The sequence below is a fragment of the Scyliorhinus torazame genome, chromosome 10, assembly GCF_047496885.1.
Source record: "Scyliorhinus torazame isolate Kashiwa2021f chromosome 10, sScyTor2.1, whole genome shotgun sequence".
NCBI classification, from domain to species: Eukaryota; Metazoa; Chordata; class Chondrichthyes; order Carcharhiniformes; family Scyliorhinidae; genus Scyliorhinus; species Scyliorhinus torazame.
Window position 1 is genome coordinate 17,022,312 of NC_092716.1, and position 18,350 is coordinate 17,040,661.

Below are 18,350 nucleotides of genomic sequence, written 5' to 3' on the forward strand. Positions count from 1 at the left end.
TTAGTCCAGCAAACATCCTCTGAACTGCTTCTAACACATTTACACATTTCCTTAAATATGGAGACCAATGCTCCAGATGTGGCCTCAGCAATGCCCTATACAACTAAATCTAAACCTCCTTACTTTTATAATCAATACCTCTCATAATAAACAATCACATTCTATTAGTTTTCCAAATTACTCAATGTACGCTAGCATTTTATGATTAATGCACTCGGACACTCTCAACATCCCAGAGCTCTGCAATCTCTCACTGTTCAGACAATAAGCTTTTTTTGTTCTTCCTGTCAAACTGGACAATTTCGCATTTGCCCACATTTTACTCCATTTGCCAGGTTTTGCCCACTCACTTAACCTACCTTTTTTTTTGTTTTTGCAGCCTCCTTGCATCCACGTCACAGTTTACTCTCCTGCCTACATTTGCGCTGTCAACAAACTTAGGCATCATAATCTCAAGTCTTTTGTATCAATTGTAAAAATTAGAGGCCCCAGCGCTGATCCCTGTGACACTCCACTTGTCACATCCTGCCAAACCGAAAAATACCCATCTATGCCAAATCTCGGTTTCCTGTTAGCTAGCCAATCATCTATCCATGTCAATATGTTACCCTTTACAAGATGAACTTTTATTTTCAACAATAGCCTTTGATGTGACACCTGAGCAAATGTCTCTGGAAATCTAAGTACAGTACATCCGCTGGTTCTTTTTTTCCACAGCGCGTGCGATTCCTTTAAAGAACTCCAATAAATTAGTTAAACATGATTTCCCTTTCACAGAACCACGTCTTGATGTTTTTTCCAAGAGCGCCGTGCAGCATCTTTATTACAGGCTTCCCTATGACAGATGTTAGGCTAACTGGCTTATAGTGTCTTGCTTTCTGTCTTCCTCCCTTTTTGCATAAAGTAGCTACATTTGCTACCTTACAATCTCATGGAGCCTTGGTGAACGAAAACTAATGCATCATCTATCTTATTAACCATTTCTTTCGAGACCTTGGGGTGAAGTCCATCTGGACGAGGGGATTTGTCAACCCGCAGATCCAACAATTCCCCCCCCCCCCCCGGCGCCCCCAACTTAATACAAGTCCCTTTGAGGCCCTGAGCAGATGTCTTGAACCCTGGCACCAGACAGGTAACACAGCACCTGGATAGAGAACAGTGCCAATCCCCCTCGAAATACCCGTCCCCATCTACCACTATATTCTTATGTGCTCCTCCCACTTGAATAGCTTCCTATGCCACGTTGCCATGGTCAGTCATGTCATCCACCATGCAGTTCCCACTCCCATCCAAACCAGCTGAAAGTACCTCAGACCTTTTGAACAATTGAAGAGGCTGACACTCCTGTCCTCAGAGTCCCCTTGCCAGCCTCAGCTGCAGTCACACCCTCCTATCTGTGTGCACTTTCCAAACCAGAAGATTCTATCCGGAGGGGCATAAGACTATAAGCCATAGGAGCAGAATTAGGCCACTCGGCCTATCGAGTGCTCCGCCAATCAATCATGGCTGATATTTTTCTCATTCCCATTCTCCTGCCTTCTCTCCATAATCCCTGATCCCCTTATTGATCAAAAACCTATCTATCTCTGTTTGAAAGACACTCAGTGATTTGGCCTCCACAGCCCTCTGCGGCAAAGAGTTCCACAGATTCCTACAAGTGGAAACATTCTCTCCACGGCCACTCTATCCAGGCCACGCAGTATCCTGTAAGTTTCAATAAGATCCCCCCTCATCCTTCTCAACTCCAACGAGTACAGACCCAGAGTCCTCAACCGTTCCTCATACCACAAGCTCTTCATTCCAGGGATCATTCTTGTGAACCTCCTCTGGACCGTTTCCAAGGCCAGCACATCCTTAATTGGATACGGGGCCCAAAACTGCTCACAATACTCCAAATGGGGTCTGACCAGAGCCTTTTACAGCCTCAGAAGTACATCCCTGGCCTTGTATTCTCGCCCTCTCAACCTGAATGCTAACATTGCATTTGCCTTCCTAACTGCCGACTGAACCTTTACGTCAACCTTAAGAGAATCATGAACAAGGACTCCCAAGTCCCTTTGTGCTTCTGATTTCCTGAGCATCTTCCCATTTAGGAAATAGTCTATGCCTCACACTCCTTCCAAAGTGCATAACCTCACACTGCTACTTCTTTGCCCACTCTCCTAGCTTGTCCAAGTCCTTCTGAAGCCCGCCTGCTTCCTCAATACTACCTGCCCCTCTACAAATCTTTGTATCATCTGCAATCCTATGATACTATGAGGTATGTCTGCCTCCTGAAACAAAGCGTCCAGGTAATTCTTACCCTCCCTGATGTATCGCAGTGTTCACAGCTCAATTACTCTGAGCTGAAGCTCCTCAAGCCACAGATACCTTCTGCAGACGTGCTTGCCCTGGATAGCACTGGTATCCATGAGCTCCCACATGCTGCAGCTTTGATCCATAACCTGTCCTGTGTTTGGAACACACAGGTAGTTTTAAGTGATTTATATTTGTATAGGTAAACATTAGAAGTAAGGTATAGTTTTAAGTGGGTTTCATTTAATGTTTCTGTGCCTGGAAGATTCATGTTGTACAAAGGTGTTGGATGTGTGGGGGTTGGTTAAGTTGCAACTGTATTTCCACTGTGATTAGAGCAGCGGGGTGAAGAATAAGTAAAAGCACAAGCAGGTGGGTGTCACTTAGCAGCTGGGGCCTTGTAAGGTAGAGAAGCTTTTCAGCTTTTGTTAGCTAATTTGCTTGTTGGAAATTTGTAATGAGAGAGAAGGCAGTTTGCACAGCTCTGCTAGAAGCAGTTGGCCTAGAAGGCTAGAGAGGGCACATCTCAGCTTTGCTAGAAGAAAAGCCATACTATGGAGGAGTGGTAATTGCAGAGATCTGAACAGCATTTAGTTAAGGAAACCAGAGAAATGAAGGGGTGTCCAAAAAGCCTGAAGCTAATTGAACATAGACCAAAATATTTGTTCAGAATAATTGAAGGAAGAATAAACCAATGTTCTGAGTTAAAGAGACAATTGCAGCAACCAGATTTATAGTAAGACAATAGTCTTCAAAGGTAAAACAAACTGATGCCATTTTAATACAGCCCAGAAATACAGAGTTAAAGCAATTGTGAGCAGAAATGCAGAGTTAAAGCAATCGTGAGCAGTTTGCACAGAGATCAAAACAAAAATCCTGATCGGGGTTCGCTGTGAGGCCCAGCCGGGGTTTGGCATAGAGTGGAAGTTTTGTTTATGTGTGTTTTTTGGAACACCTGGTCTGGATTTCAGAATGCAAGCCGCTAAAAGAAAGCATTATTATGAGAGAAAATTATAAAGTGTGTTTTTGGGAGCGGTGTTTGGAAACTCTCGCATGGCAATCATCTGGAGAGGAATCCTGAGGAGACAATCACAAACACCCACTTGGTATTTCGAGTGTATTTGCCCACAGTCATCTTGTCTGCTGAAAAGGGACTTTATTTGCTATGCGCCCATTGTGATATAAGAATTAATTTGTAATCCTTGTTAATCCTACAACCTGTGTAATTTTTAAAATAAGGAGTGAGTAAAGGAGGAGTGTAAAATAATCCAACTGTTCAAGTTTAATAAAGTTTATTTCGTGTTGTTAAAACTAATTAGCGGTCCTGTGACTCTGCTCCTCCACGTTTAATAAAAAAAAAGTAAAATTTGGGGTGGCACAGTGGTTAGCAGTGCTGCCTCATGGTACCGAGGACCTGGGTTCGATCCCGGCCCAGGTCATTGTCCGTGCGGAGTGCGAACATTCTCCCTGTGTCTGCGTGGTTCTCACACCACAAGTCAAAGATGTGCAGGATAGGTGGATTGGTCACACTAAATTGCCCCTTAATTTGGAAAAATAAATAATTGGGTACTGTAAATTTATTCTAACAAAGTAAAAGTAATGGGGTTGGATTCTCCGCTGACCATAGACCATAAGACATAGAAGCAGAATTAAGCCATTCGGCCCATCAAATCTGCTCCGCCATTCAGTCATGGCTGATATTTTTCTCATCCCTATTCTCCTGCCTTCTCCCCATAACCGCTGATCCCTTTATTAATGAAGAACCTATCTATCTCTGTCTTAAAGGCACTTAGTGATTTGGCCTCCACAGCCTTCTGCGGCAAAGAGTTCCACAGATTCACCACCCTCTGGCTGAAGAAATTCCTCCTCATCTCTGTTTTAAAGGTCGTCCCTTTAGTCTGAGATTGTGTCCTCTGGTTCTAGTTTCTCCTACAAGTGGAAACATCCTCTCCACGTCCACTCTATCCAGGCCTCGCTGTAAGTTTCAATAGGATCCCCCCTCACCCTTCTAACAGACCCAGAGTCCTCGACCGTTCCTCATACGACAAGTTCTTCATTCGAGAGATCATTCTTGTGAACCTCCACTGGACCCTTTCCAAGGTCAGCAAATCTTTCCTGTCAGGATTCTCTGTTGCGCCGGAAGCACAGTAGCATTGTGAATAGCTCAATTGCTTCACAGCTCCAGGGTCCCAGGTTCGATTCCGGCTTGGGTCACTGGCTGTGCGGAGTCTCAACATCCTCCCCGTTTGAGCGTGGGTTTCCTCCGTGTGCTCCGGTTTCCTCCCACAGTCCAAAGATGTGCAGGTTAGTTGGATTGGCCATAATAAATTGCCCTTAGTGTCCAAAATTGCCCTTTTGTTGGGTGGGGTTACTGGATTATGGGGATAGGGTAGAGGTGTTGACCTTGGGTAGGGTGCTCTTTCCAAGAGCCTGTGCAGACCCGATGGGCCGAATGGCCTCCTGCACTGTACATGCTATGATTCTATGGCGAGGGCTGTCCACAATAGGAAACCCCATTGGCCGGCTGACGAGACGGAGAATCCCGGGGGAGCGCCACACCAGGTGAGACAGAGAATCCCGCCCAAGGTCTTTTAAGCCAGGGTTCCATTCTGGGATTTTCCCATCAAGTTCCAACATCACCTGGGATCGGAACACCTTCATTAACTACTTATTCATCTTGTTCAATTATTGATTTTCATTTAGATATTACTCACCTAATCACAAACTCCAATCCTACTTTAAACTTTTGGAAAATGGACCTCGACCACTTACTGGATACTCACCAGCAGCCCACTTCCTCCTCTGCAGCAGAGATGAAAGCAATTCCTACATAGTGGAATAAAGTTAGAAAAAGCAAACAAGTATCTTCCTCCCCTCCTTACCAAACCTGCACACTGTCCGAAGTTGCACTCCCGTGCTGGTCTCACAGAGAACGCCTGAATTTATAAGCTTGCAACAAAGGGATTAGCCGAGCCCAAGGACAGCAAAGACCAGTTCAACCCAAGCCCGTTTCCTTAATCAACTCTTTCAGTTGCTGCCAGTGGATGGCATCTATCCCCTCATTTAGGCTCCTCGCTTTGATTTAATTTTCAACTTTTACGGTCTATACCTCCTGCTATAAAACCCACTTTTTAAACAGCTATTGGCCGGCTGACAAAGTAATTATCCAATTCGTGGCCAGAATTTTTCTGAGATGGCAGAAGTCCTGGGGCTGGGAGGCAGTGTTATTTTTAGCGGTTTGCAGAACCCAGGGCCACATTTTGCCAACAGCAGCCTGTTCAGTGACTGCCACTGGGGGTGCAATTCGATCAGCAGACCGGCAGCTCAGCAGCACCACGGCTAGCAATGGCCATTACTGGGACTGCAAGATGAGGGCACCTCGATGGCCGGTCATGCTTGAGAAGGGGTAAGTAGGGTTGGGGATAGGCAGAGCCTGGCAAGCAGGCCTTGGTGGGGAAGGGTGGGAAACGGGAGGGTGCTGAGTGCATATGGTGCCATTGCCGCAGGAAGAGAGTTGTTCCTACTCGTCCGTGTTTCATCGAATGCCCTAATGGAGATTCCCACCCTTGGAGTCCATTCGGGGTCATCTTGATTTCTCTGGGCAGTCTCGCTACACAGCGACGTGGTCCTAAAAAAATGCTCATGAAGGTGGTGAATGATCCTCATTTGGTCACTTAGGGACTCACTTGATTGCCCACTGGGCGGTCAATCTACCAACTTGCCCACCATTGGCAAATAGCATGGTGACAGAATGATGTAGGGAAGCGAACCTGCCCCCCCCCCCCACATCTTCCCGTGTCATTTTGCCAATATTTCCCGCCATCAAATCCATCATCAAAGGCTGGTTAGATTCAACCTCCTGTCTGGGCAGCATGGTAGCATAGTGGTTAGCACTATGGCTTCACAGCGCCAGGGTCCCAGGTTTGATTCCCGGCTTGAGCCATTATCTGTGCAAAGTCTGCACGTTCTCCCTGTATCTGCGTGGGTTTCTTCCGGATGCTCCGGTTTCCTCCCACAAGTCCCAAAAGACGTGCTATTAGGTAATTTGAACATTCTGAATTCTTGTATCCGAGAATTTGTACATTCTCCGTGTACCCGAACAGGCGCTGAAATGTGGCGACTAGCGGCTTTTCACAGTAACTTCACTGCAGTGTTAATGTGAGCCTACTTGTGACAATAAAGATTATTATTATAAGCCTGATCTATTAAAACCTTCTTCTATTCTCCATCATCCAGACTTCCTACATTCAAAGTATCATTATTTTTTCTCAACCATAATATGAATTTAAAAGAACACTAAGGAAGATTGCAGCATGGAAAGAAAGTGAGAGAGATTGTGGTGAGAGGGAGAGAGAGAGATTGGTTGCCTACTCCAAGGTGTGAGACAAAGATGTCAAAGCCTCGAAGACATGGGAAGTGTATTCAGGACTTAGGCTATACGTAGTGTTGGAAGTTGTTGAAGGGGAAAGATGTTTGATTCACTGATGGGTGACAGGGAGGCAGCCTTGAAAATGGAGCAAGTTGTGTTGTAGGCCAGACTAACGGTATAGAGAATTCTTACAACGCAGAAGGGAAGCCATTTGATCCATTTTCACTGCACTGACTCTCTGATTGAACATTTAACCTCGTGCCGTTTTCCGGCCATGTCCCTGTAACCCGGCACCTTGTTTCTTTTCAAATAATCATCTAATTCCCTCTCAAACACTTCAGTTGAACCTGCCTCCACTACATTCCCAGGCAATGCATTCCAGACTCTTGCCACTCGCTGTATGGAAGGTTTTTCCCGTGTTGCTTCTTTCTTCTTTTACCACTTACCTGAAAGCGGTACCCTCTGGTTCTTGATCCTTCCACCAATGGGAACTGTTCCTTCCTATGTACTTTGTTGAGGCCCCACATGATTTTGCATATTTGTATCAAATCTCCTCTCGGCCTCCTTTTCTCTAAGAAAAAGAGTCCGAACTTCCCCAACCTATCTTCATAACTGAAGTTTCTCATCCCTGGAATAATTCTTGTGAACCCCTTCTACTCCCTTTCTAATCCTCCCTTCATATCCTTCCGAAAATGCAGTGACACGAACTGGACTCAATGCTCCAGCTGAGGTCTTGTACAAGCTCAACATCACCTCCTTGCTCTTGTACTAGATGCCCCTAACAATGAAACCTAGGATATTTTAACTTCTATCTCAACCTGCCCTGGCACCTTTAATAACTGACCTCTCTGCTCCTGCATCTCTTTTTTTTTTAAGGACAATTTTATTGAGGTATTTTTGTCATATAAAACAATGACATTGTATAGTACTGTACAAAAGGAAAAGCAGGTAACACATAGTACAAACCACAATTCCGTTCTCGCAAGGACCTGCCTAAACCACCCCTACTCTACACTCCTCCCTAACCCCCCCCCTACCGCTGCTGACGATTAATTCTCCGCGAAGAAGTCAAAGAATGACTGCCACCTCGGGGCAAATCCCGACAGTGAACCTCTCAAGGCGAACTTAACCTTTTCTAGACCGAGAAAGCTCGCCATGTCCAATAGCCATGCTTCGGTCTTCAAGGGCTTTGAGTCCCCCCATGCCAACAGTATTCATCGCCGAGCTGCCAGGGAAGCAAAGGCCAAGTCGTCCTGCTTCTCCTTTAGAGTACACTTCGTTTTATGCTGTCTCTCCATGTCCTTTCTAACAAAATATATCACCTCGCCCTTCTCTGCAGTTGTCTGCCACCTATCCTCCCATTCCACCAATCTGCCTTTGTCTATGGTAGTAAGACTGAGAAGATTCATTGATGAAAATGGGCCACAGTGGAGACCACTCATGTGAGGCCAAAGCTATCACACCCCTCACAAAGATGGCTATACTTGCCAGTGCATTTATCTAGTCATCTTCTAATAACGCACAAGCAGCTGGTTATTGATTGTTTAGTCTAAAGTTGATGAAAATAATTTTTTTAAATTTTGTTCCCCCGCCTGCTGCCACACGACGCAGAATGTCCTAATTGTTGAGGTGAGTCAATTATATTCTCATTTTTTAAATGTTGCGTGGAGTATGGTTCAAGATTCTTAACATGCTGTAGCACTGCTAGTTTTTTGGGGAAATAGACTTTTAAGTTCTCATCCTTGATTTTTGAATCCCTTCGTGACCTGGTCCCCTCAGTCTTAGCTCAGCCAGACTGAGCTAAGTTTTACGATCCATCCTTTTTCCAAGTAAATACAAAGTAATGATGGAGCAGGGTAGAATTATGTATTGATAGATTAGGACCGTTTGGGCAAAAACTGTTATTGGCGTGGGGTTGGCAGGAAAGGTAAAACAGGAGATTGAGACCCTGAAATATCGGAGTGCGATATACTAAGCCACGACGGTTGACACCCACAGAAGATTATGGAGAGAGACCGTGAGTATGGTAAGTTTGATTGATCTGGGCATTTTATGTACTGGTATGCATTACTCGTAATTTTACAAACTACTTTGTAGGTTTTCCATTTCCTCCCCAACCTCCTGCTCCCCACCCCTCCCCTCCCCCGCAATTCGTTGAATTCGGGAGTTTGGTAATAATTCAGTGCCTTGTGTGGCTTCCCTCTCCAGGATATTGTAGAAACTGGCAGAACAATGAAGAAACTTCTCACACTCCTGGAGAACTACAAGCCCCAAATGGTCAAAGTTGCAAGGTAGGGTACGGTTCACCCCCGACGTATTTACAACTTAGCCTGCCCGACTCCGAGCTTTTGGGTGATGGACGTGAATGTTGGAGATTCATGTGCACCTGTGCCCAGCACAGTTTGTCATCCATTTAAGTCAATAGGCGGAAATTGTACACTGATGTCTTGACTTCCCAATCTGCACAGCCTTCATCATCATCATAGAATTTACAGCGCAGAAGGAGGCCATTCGGCCCATCGAGTCTGCACCGGCTCTTGGAAAGAGCACCCTGACCAAGGTCAACACCGCCACCCTATCCCCATAAACCAGAAACCCCACCCAACACTAAGGGCAATTTTGGACACTAAGGGCAATTTATCATGGCCAATCCACCTAACCTGCACATCTTTGGACTGTGGGAGGAAACCGGAGCACCCGGAGGAAACCCACGCACACACGGGGAGGATGAGCACACTCCGCACAGACAGGGACCCAAGCCGGAATCGAACCTAGGACCCTGGAGCTGTGAAGCAATTGTGCTATCCACAATGCTACCGTGCTGCTTCATGTGAAGCTCTTCAGCTGATAGTTGAAACTGTATGATTTACCCCAGAGTTATGGAAATTACAATATCGAGGGAAACGTTTGGCCCCATTGCGCTGTGTCAGTGGGACATTCACTAACATGAATCTGACTTGGCAATTATTCTATTATGTCTGGCTTGATTGTTTAATAACTTCAAATTTCCACTGAGATGAGTAGACCACATTTTCCCTTAGTCTCATCAAAGTACTGCACTCCCAACCCAAATCACACATTTTGAAGTGGCAACTCCACCCTTTTGAAGTTGATGCAATCTCTCGCCCTGCGGCCCCCTGCAGTCGAGGAGATAACGAGTCTCTGTGGATGTCGGGCGAGAGTCCACAAATGTTTTATCTATATGACGCCCTCCTGCTATGACCAGCAGATTCACCCTTGTCAGAAAACAACCAGTTAAACTGGTTCGGGGTGGGGTGGTGGTGGTGGGGGGTGGGGGGGGGGATTATTAGCTAGGGCACACCGGGAGGACAACCACGAGATGTGCATAGTCTCTGCTGTCGCTCAGTTAGTTGCACTCTTGCCTCTGAATTTGAAGTTGTTCGGTTCAAGTTACACTCCAAAGATTTAAGCACTAAAACCCAGGCTGACATTCCAGTGCACTACTGAGCAAATAGTTCACTCAGAGGTTCAGCTGTCCTCTCAGATGGATTTAAAATATCCCACGGTGTTATTTCAGAGTAGGGGAGTTCCTGCCGGTGTCAAGGTCAATGTTTATTCCCTCTCCCAATGTCACAAAATCAGATCGGCTGGTGATGTACCATCAATAACCACGAGATGAAATGGTGAACAATTGAAGCTTTATTGCGCTGAATGTTAAGCCTCCTGCAGCTGGAACCAGAATGGAGACAGCACAGGAGAGTGCACACTTTTATACAGAGCCTACTGGGTGGAGCCAGCAGGCCAGGTTTTACTGTATTGACTGTAGTACAGTGGCATTACCGCAATACACGTAGTGTATAACCAGTGGTATTTACCACATTCACCCCTTGTTTTAAAAAAGAGTCCAGCGGGGGTGAAGTAAAGTTACAGGTCGAGCCTGTCGGGGGCTTTGACCCTCCGCCGCGATCGCTTCAGTCCCGGTTGTGGTTTGGACGCCGATGTGGGCACCTGCGACTCCGGAAGCGTGTTGTCTTCTTCACCCAGTAGTGGATCTGGCAGGGGGACGGGTGCTGCTGGGGTGGGGGTTTCGGTGAGGGTCACTGGTGGGGGGGCGAACGCACAGGGGTGGGGGTGGCAACCGGAGGGGAAGGAGACAGTACCAGGTCAGGGTTGGTGGTGATTGTGGATGGGGAACCAGCGGGTGCCAGGTCCCGGAGGGAGACTGTGTCCTGCTGCCCGTCATGGTGTGCGACATAGGCGTACTGTGGGTTAGAATGGAGGAGGTGGACTTTTTTGACGAGGGGATCCAATTTGTGGCTCCTCGCATGCTTCCGGAGGAGGATTGGCCCAGGAACTGTCAGCCAGGTTGGGAGCGAGACCCCGGAGGTGGACTTCCTAAGGAAGGCAAACACGTTCGTGAGGGGTCTCATTGGTAGCAGTACACAGGAGCGTCCGAATGGAGTGGAGCTCATCAGGGAGGTTCTCCTGCCAACGGGAGACTGGGAGACTCCTAGACCGAAGGGCCAGCAGGACGGCCTTCCAGACTATCCCGTTCTCCCTCTCCACCTGCCCGTTCCCCGGGGGTTGTAGCTGGTCGTCCTGCTCGAGGCATTGCCCTTACTGAGCAGGAACTGACGCAGCTCATCACTCCTGAAGGAGGATCCCCGATCACTGTGGATATAGGTAGGGAAACCGAACAAGGTGAAGATACTGTGTAGGGCCTTGATGACCGTGGCAGAAGTCATGTCAGGGCATGGGATGGCGAAAGGGAAATGGGAGTACTCATCAATGATGTTGAGAAAGTACACATTGCGGTCAGTGGAGGGGAGGGGCCCTTTGAAGTCGATGCTGAGGCTCTTAAAGGGGCGGGCTGCCTTCACCAGGTGCGCCCTGTCCGGCCGGTAGAAGTGCGGTTTGCTCCACGCAGACTTGGCAGTCCCTGGTCACCGCCCTGACCTCCTCGATGGAATAAGGCAGGTTGCGGGCCTTGACAAAATGAAAAAATAGGGTGACCCCCGGGTGACAGAGGTCATTGTGGAGAGCACGAAGTCGGTCCACTTGTGCGCTGGCACATGTACCGCGGGATAAGGCATCTGGGGGCTCATTGAGCTTCCCCGGGCGATACAAGATCTCGTAGTTATCGGTGGAGAGTTCGATCCTCCACCTCAAGATCTTGTCGTTCTCGATCTTGCCCCTCTGTGTATTACTAAACATGAAGGCAACCGACCATTGGTCAGTGAGGAGAGTGAATCTCCTGCCGGCCAGGTAATGCCGCCAATGTTGCACAGCTTCCGCAATGGCTTGGGCCTCCTTTTCGACAGAGGAGTGCCGAATTGTGGAGGCATGGAGGGTGCGGGAGAAGAAAGCGACGGGTTTGCCCGCCTGGTTGAGGGTAGCAGCCAGAGCCACGTCCAATGCGTCGCTCTCCACCTGAAAGGGGAGGGACTCGTCGACTGCATGCATCGGGGCTTTGGCGATGTCCGCCTTGATGTGGTTGAAGGCTCGGCGGGCCTCAGCCATCAGGGGGAAAACTGTAGACTTGATGAGTGGGCGGGCCTTGTCCGCATAATAAGGGACCCACTGGGCGTAATATGAGAAGAACCCCAGGCATCGTTTCAGGGCCTTGGGGCAGTGGGGGAGAGGGAGTTCCAGGAGGGGGCGCATGCGGTCGGGGTCGGGCCCGAGGACTCCATTTTCCACAACGAAGCCAAGGATGGCTAGGCGGGTTGTGCGGAAAACACATTTCTCCTTATTATCGGTAAGGTTAAGGAGTTTAGCGGTGTGGAGGAATTTCTGGAGGTTGGTGTCGTGGTCCTGCTGGTCGTGGCCGCAGATGGTGACGTTATCCAGATACGGGAAGGTGGCCCGCAGCCCGTACGGGTCAACCATTCGGTCCATCTCTCGCTGGAAGACCGAGACCCCATTGGTGACGCCGAAGGGGACCCTGAGGAAGTGGTAGAGGTGGCCGTCTGCTTCAAATGCAGTGTATTGGTGGTCCTCCGGGAGAATGGGGAGCTGGTGGTATGCAGACTTCAAGTCAACTGTGGAGAAGACTCGATACTGCGCAATCTGGTTGACCATGTCAGATATGCGTGGGAGGGGGTACGCGTCGAGCTGCGTGTACCGGTTGATGGTCTGACTGTAGTCGATGACCATCCGGTGCTTCTACCCAGTCTTAACTACCACCACTTGAGCTCTCCAGGGGCTGTTACTGGCCTCAATGACCCCCTCCCGCAGAAGCCGTTGGACTTCCGACCTGATAAAGGTCCTGTCCTGTGCACTGTACCGTCTGCTCCTCGTGGCGACGGGCTTACAGTCCGGGGTGAGGTTCACAAAGAGTGAGGGCATGTCGACCTTAAGGGTCGTGAGGCCACATATGGTAAGGGGGGGGCAGGGGTCCGCCGAACTTCAGGGTAAAGCTCTGGAGGTGGCACTGAAAATCGAGACCTAGTAACAGGGCAGCGCAGAGATGGGGGAGGCCGTAGAGTCTGAAGTTACTGTACTCTACGCCCTGTATGGAGAGGGTCGCAAAGCAGTACCCCCGGATCTGTACGGAATGGGATCCGGAGGCCAGGGAGATTTTCTGGGTGACGGGGAGGACCGGGAGGGAACAGCACCTTACCGTAGCAGGGAGGATGAAACTCTCCGTGCTCCCGGAGTCAAAGAGGCAGGCCGTCTCGTGCCCGTTGATCCGTACAGTCGTTGTAGCGAGGTCGCGAGGTTACGGGTCCGAGACTGATCGAGGGTGATGGAGGCGAGCTGCGGAAGTTGGTGGGAGGGCTGATCGGCGGTGGCGGAGGTATCGGTGGCCCGCGAACAGCCAGGCCAGCAGAGGGCCTGGGATGCGTTCTAAGATGGCGGCGCCCGCGGGGCGCACAAGGCGGACGACATCCAAAACGGTGGCGCCCACTGGCCGCACGTGGCGGGCGGCGGCGAAGATGGCGGCGCCCTTGGATCGCTCGTGGGGGGTGTAGCGATGCTGGGCCTGGAAACGGCAGCGACCGATCGGGCCTGACAAAGTGGCCCTTCTTGCCGCACCCGTTGCAGGTCGCACACCGTGCTGGGCAGCGTTGTCTGGGGTGCTTGTTCTGGCCACAAAAATAGCATTTGAGGCCTCCGGAGTTAGCTGGCTGCCGCACGGCGCAGGCTTGCGGTGTACCCGGGTCGGACGATGGTGGGGCCCACGACGGTGCCGCGCGGTCGGAGGTGTAGGATTCTAGATTGCGGGAGGCCACTTTTAAAAAAAAATATGTTTATTCAAAGTTTTTCCAACAAAAATGTTCAACCAATTAAACCCCCCCCCACCCCCGTAACAGAAAAGAGAAAAAGAAAAGAACAGAACAGAACATAAACATACGTATGTTCAATCAAACATACTACAGAACTTATACAATGGGTTTCTCCCGCACATAATAACCCTCCCATATGCTTTTTTACAAGTACCCCTAGGGAAAAACCCCTCCCCCACCCGCCCAAATACCCCCCCCCCCCCCCCCGAAAGAGACCCCCCCCACTCCCTGGGTTGCTGCTGCTGCTGACCGACCTCATTCTAACGCTCCGCGAGATAGTCTAGGAACGGTTGCCACCGCCTGAAGAACCCCTGCGCAGACCCTCTGAAGGCAAACTTTATCCTCCAGCTTAATGAACCCTGCCATGTTATTTATCCAGGCTTCCACACTGGGGGGCTTCACGTCCTTCCACATGAGCAAGATCCTCCGCCGGGCTACCAGGGACGCAAAGGCCAGAATACCGGCCTCTTTCGCCTCCTGCACTCCCGGCTAGTCCGCCACCCCAAATAATGCCAGCCCCCAACTTGGCTTGACCTGGACTTTCACCACCTTGGGCATAGTCTTCGCGAAACCCCTCCAGAACCCATCCAGTGCCGGGCACAACCAGAACATGTGGGCGTGATTCGCCGGGCTTCCCGAGCACCTCCCGCATCTGTCCTCCATCCCAAAGAACCTACTCAGCCTCGCCCCTGTCATATGCGCTCGGTGAATGACCTTAAACTGTATCAGGCTGAGCCTGGCACATGAGGAAGAGGAATTAACCCTACTCAGGACATCAGCCCACATACCCTCTTCAATCTCCTCCCCCAACTCCTCCTCCCACTTGCCCTTCAGCTCCTCTACCGAAGCCTCCCCCTCTTTCATCTCCTGATATATCGCCGAAACCTTGCCTTCTCCGACCCATACACCCAAAATCACCCTGTCCTGAATCCCCTGTTCCAGGAGCAACGGGAATCCCCTCACCTGCCGCCTCACAAACGCCCTCACTTGCATAATACCTGAATGCATTTCCCGGGGTAACCCAAACTTCTCCTCCAGCGCCCCTAGGCTCGCAAACGTCCCGTCTATAAACAGGTCCCCCATCCTTCTGATCCCTGCCTGATGCCAGCTCCGAAACCCCCGGTCCATCCTTCGATGGTTCTCCCAGATCGGGGACCACACCGAGGCTCCCATCTCACCCCTATGTCGTCTCCACTGCCCCCAGATCTTTAGCGCCACCGGACTCGTGGTGTACCTTGTCGGCGAGAGCGGCAGCGGTGCCGTCACCAGCGTCCTGAGGCTCGTTCCTTTGCAGGACGCCACCTTCAACTTCTTCCACGCCGCCCCCTCTCCCTCTATTACCCACTTCTGATCATCGTTGGCTGCCCAATAATAGCCACCCAGATTCGGCAACGCCAGCCTTCCCCTGTCCCTACTACGCTCCAGAAACCCCCTCCTTACCCTCGGGGTCTTGTTTGCCCACACAAAACCCATGATGTTCCTACTTACCCGCTTAAAAAAAGGCCTTGGTAATCATAATAGGAAGGCACTGGAACACAAAAAGAAACCTCGGGAGGACCATCATTTTAATCGACTGTACCCTGCCCACTAGCGAGAGTGGCAACACATCCAATCTTTTGAAGTCCTCCTCCATCTGCTCCACCAGCCACGTTAAATTAAGTTTGTGCAGAGCCCTCCAGCTCCTAGCTACCTGGATCCCCAAGTACCGAAAGCTCCTTTCCGCCCTCCTCAACGGTAGGTCGTCTATCCCTCTTCCCTGGTCCCCTGGATGCACCACGAAGAGCTCACTTTTCCCTACATTGATCTTATAGCCCGAGAAGTCCCCAAACTCCCTTAGGATCTGCATGACCTCCACCATCCCCTCCACTAGATCTGCCACATACAGCAACAGGTCGTCCGCATACAGCGACATCCGATGCTCCTCTCCCCCTCGGACCACCCCCCTCCATTTCCTGGACTCCCTTAATGCCATGGCCAAAGGCTCAATTGCTATTGCAAACAACAGGGGGGACATGGGGCACCCCTGCCTCGTCCCTCGATACAGCCGAAAATACTCCGACCTCCGCCGATTCGTAGCCACACTCGCCACCGGGGCTCTATATAGGAGCTTAACCCACCTGATAAACCCCTCCCCAAACCCAAACCTCCGCAACACTTCCCAGATATACTCCCACTCCACCCGGTCAAAGGCGTTCTCCGCGTCCATAGCTGCCACTATCTCTGCCTCTTCCTCCACCGAGGGCATCATAATCACATTGAGGAGCCTCCGCACATTGGTGTTTAGCTGCCTGCCCTTTACAAATCCCGTCTGGTCCTCATGAATCACCCCCGGGACACAATCCTCAATTCTCGTAGCCAGCACTTTTGCCAGCAACTTAGCACCCACATTGAGGAGCGAGATCGGTCTCTACGACCCACATTGCAGTGGGTCCTTGTCCCGCTTCAACATCAGAGAGATCAGCGCCCCGGACATTGTCGGGGGCAGGGTCCCCCTCTCCCTTGCCTCATTGAAAGTCCTCACTAACAACGGGGCTAACAGGTCCGCATACTTACTGTAAAACTCAACCGGGAATCCATCTGGCCCCGGGGCTTTCCCCGCCTGCATGCTCCCCAGTCCTTTAACCAGCTCCTCCAACCCAATTGGCGCCCCCAAACCAGCCACCTCCTGCTCCTCCACACTCGGGAAACTCAGTTGATCTAGAAATCGTCGCATCCCCTCTTCCCCCCGCTGGGGGCTGAGATCTGTACAGCTCCTCATAAAAGTCCTTAAATGCCTCATTTACTCTCACCGCACTCCGCACCGTAGTTCCCCTGCTATCCTTAACTCCACCTATCTCCCTCGCTGCCATCCTCTTACGGAGCTGATGTGCCAGCATCCGGCTCGCCTTCTCCCCAGAGTCGTACGTCGCCCCCTGTGCTTTCCTCCACTGTGCCTCTGCCTTCCCTGTGGTCAACAGGTCGAATTCCATCTGGAGACTTCGCCGCTCCCTAAGTAGTCCCTCCTCGGGGGGCCTCTGCATATCTCCTGTCTACCCTTACGATCTCCCCCACTAACCTCTCCCTTTCCCTGCCCTCTCTCTTCTCCCTGTGAGCCCTGATGGAGATTAACTCTCCCCTGACCACCACCTTCAGCGCCTCCCATACTACCCCCACCTGCACTTCCCATTGTCGTTGGCCTCCAAATACCTTTCAATGCACCTCCGCACCCTCCCGCACACCTCCTCATCCGCCAGTAATCCCACATCCAGACGCCACAGCGGGCGTTGGTCCCTCTCCTTTCCTAACTCCAGCTCCACCCAGTGCGGGGCGTGGTCTGAGATAGCTATGGCCGAGTACTCCGTTCCCTCCACTTTCGGGATCAGCGCCCTACTCAAAACAAAAAAATCTATCCGGGAGTAGGCTCTGTGTACTTGAGAAAAAAAAGAAAATTCCCTGGCCAGGGGCCTAGCAAATCTCCACGGACCTAATCCCCCCATCTGGTCCATAAACCCCCTAAGCACCTTGGCCGCAGCCGGCCTCTTCCCCGTCCTAGATCTGGAGCGATCTAATGCTGGGTCCAACACCGTGTTGAAAACCCCCCCCATTATCAAGCTTCCTGCCTCAAGATCCGGAATCTGCCCCAACATGCGCTTCATAAATCTAGCATCATCCCAGTTCGGGGCGTATACGTTTACCAATACCACCCACGCCCCCTGCAACCTACCGCTCACCATCACGTATCGACCTCCATTGTCCACTACAATAATCTTGTCCTCAAACGATACCCGCTTCCCTACCAGTATTGCCACCCCTCTGTTCTTCGCATCCAGCCCCGAATGGAATACCGGTCCTACCCATACCTTTCTTAACCTGACCTGGTCTGCCACCTTCAAATGTGTCTCCTGAAGCATGACCACGTCTGCCTTCAGTCCCTTTAAGTGCGCGAACACTTGGGCCCTCTTAACCGGCCCATTCAGGCCCCTCACATTCCAGGTTATCAGCCGGATTGGGGGCCCCCCCCCCGCCCCCCCCCCCCCCCCCCCCCCCCCCACCCCCACCAACTAGCCATCTCCTTTTCTAGGCCAGTCCCGTGCCTGCGCCTCCCGCACTCTCCAGTCCCCCAGACGGGGGGCCCCCCGCCCCGACCACCTCTTCTGTTTCCAGTTCCCCATCGGCCAATGCAGCAGCAACCCTATTTCCCCTCCCCCTCCCCCGCCCCCCGCTAGATCCGTATCTAGCTCTTTTGCTCCCCCCATAACACTCCCCGTACGTCAGCTGACTCCTGCTGATCCCGGCCTCCTCCGCCGTCCCATTGACCCCCCCCCCCCACCCCCGTGTGGGAATCCCCCTCCCCAGCGATCAGTGTGCGGGAAGAAGCCCGTGCTTTCCTGAGCTGGCCCCGCCCCCTCTGGCGCCGCTCTTGTTGCGGCCTTATCCCAATTCCCCCATCCCCGGGC

General features: G+C 50.9%; 1 protein-coding gene across 2 annotated transcripts in view; it reads left to right on the forward strand.

Moving 5' to 3' along the window:
* Positions 1-18,350, forward strand: part of hprt1l (hypoxanthine phosphoribosyltransferase 1, like) — a 70,289-nt gene that overhangs the window by 34,560 nt on the left and 17,379 nt on the right. For both annotated transcript variants that reach the window (XM_072517825.1, XM_072517826.1), the window contains exons 5-6: positions 8,276-8,293; positions 8,873-8,955. In XM_072517825.1, coding sequence (XP_072373926.1) covers positions 8,276-8,293; positions 8,873-8,955 — 101 coding nt within the window. The remainder of the gene's footprint in view (positions 1-8,275; positions 8,294-8,872; positions 8,956-18,350) is intronic.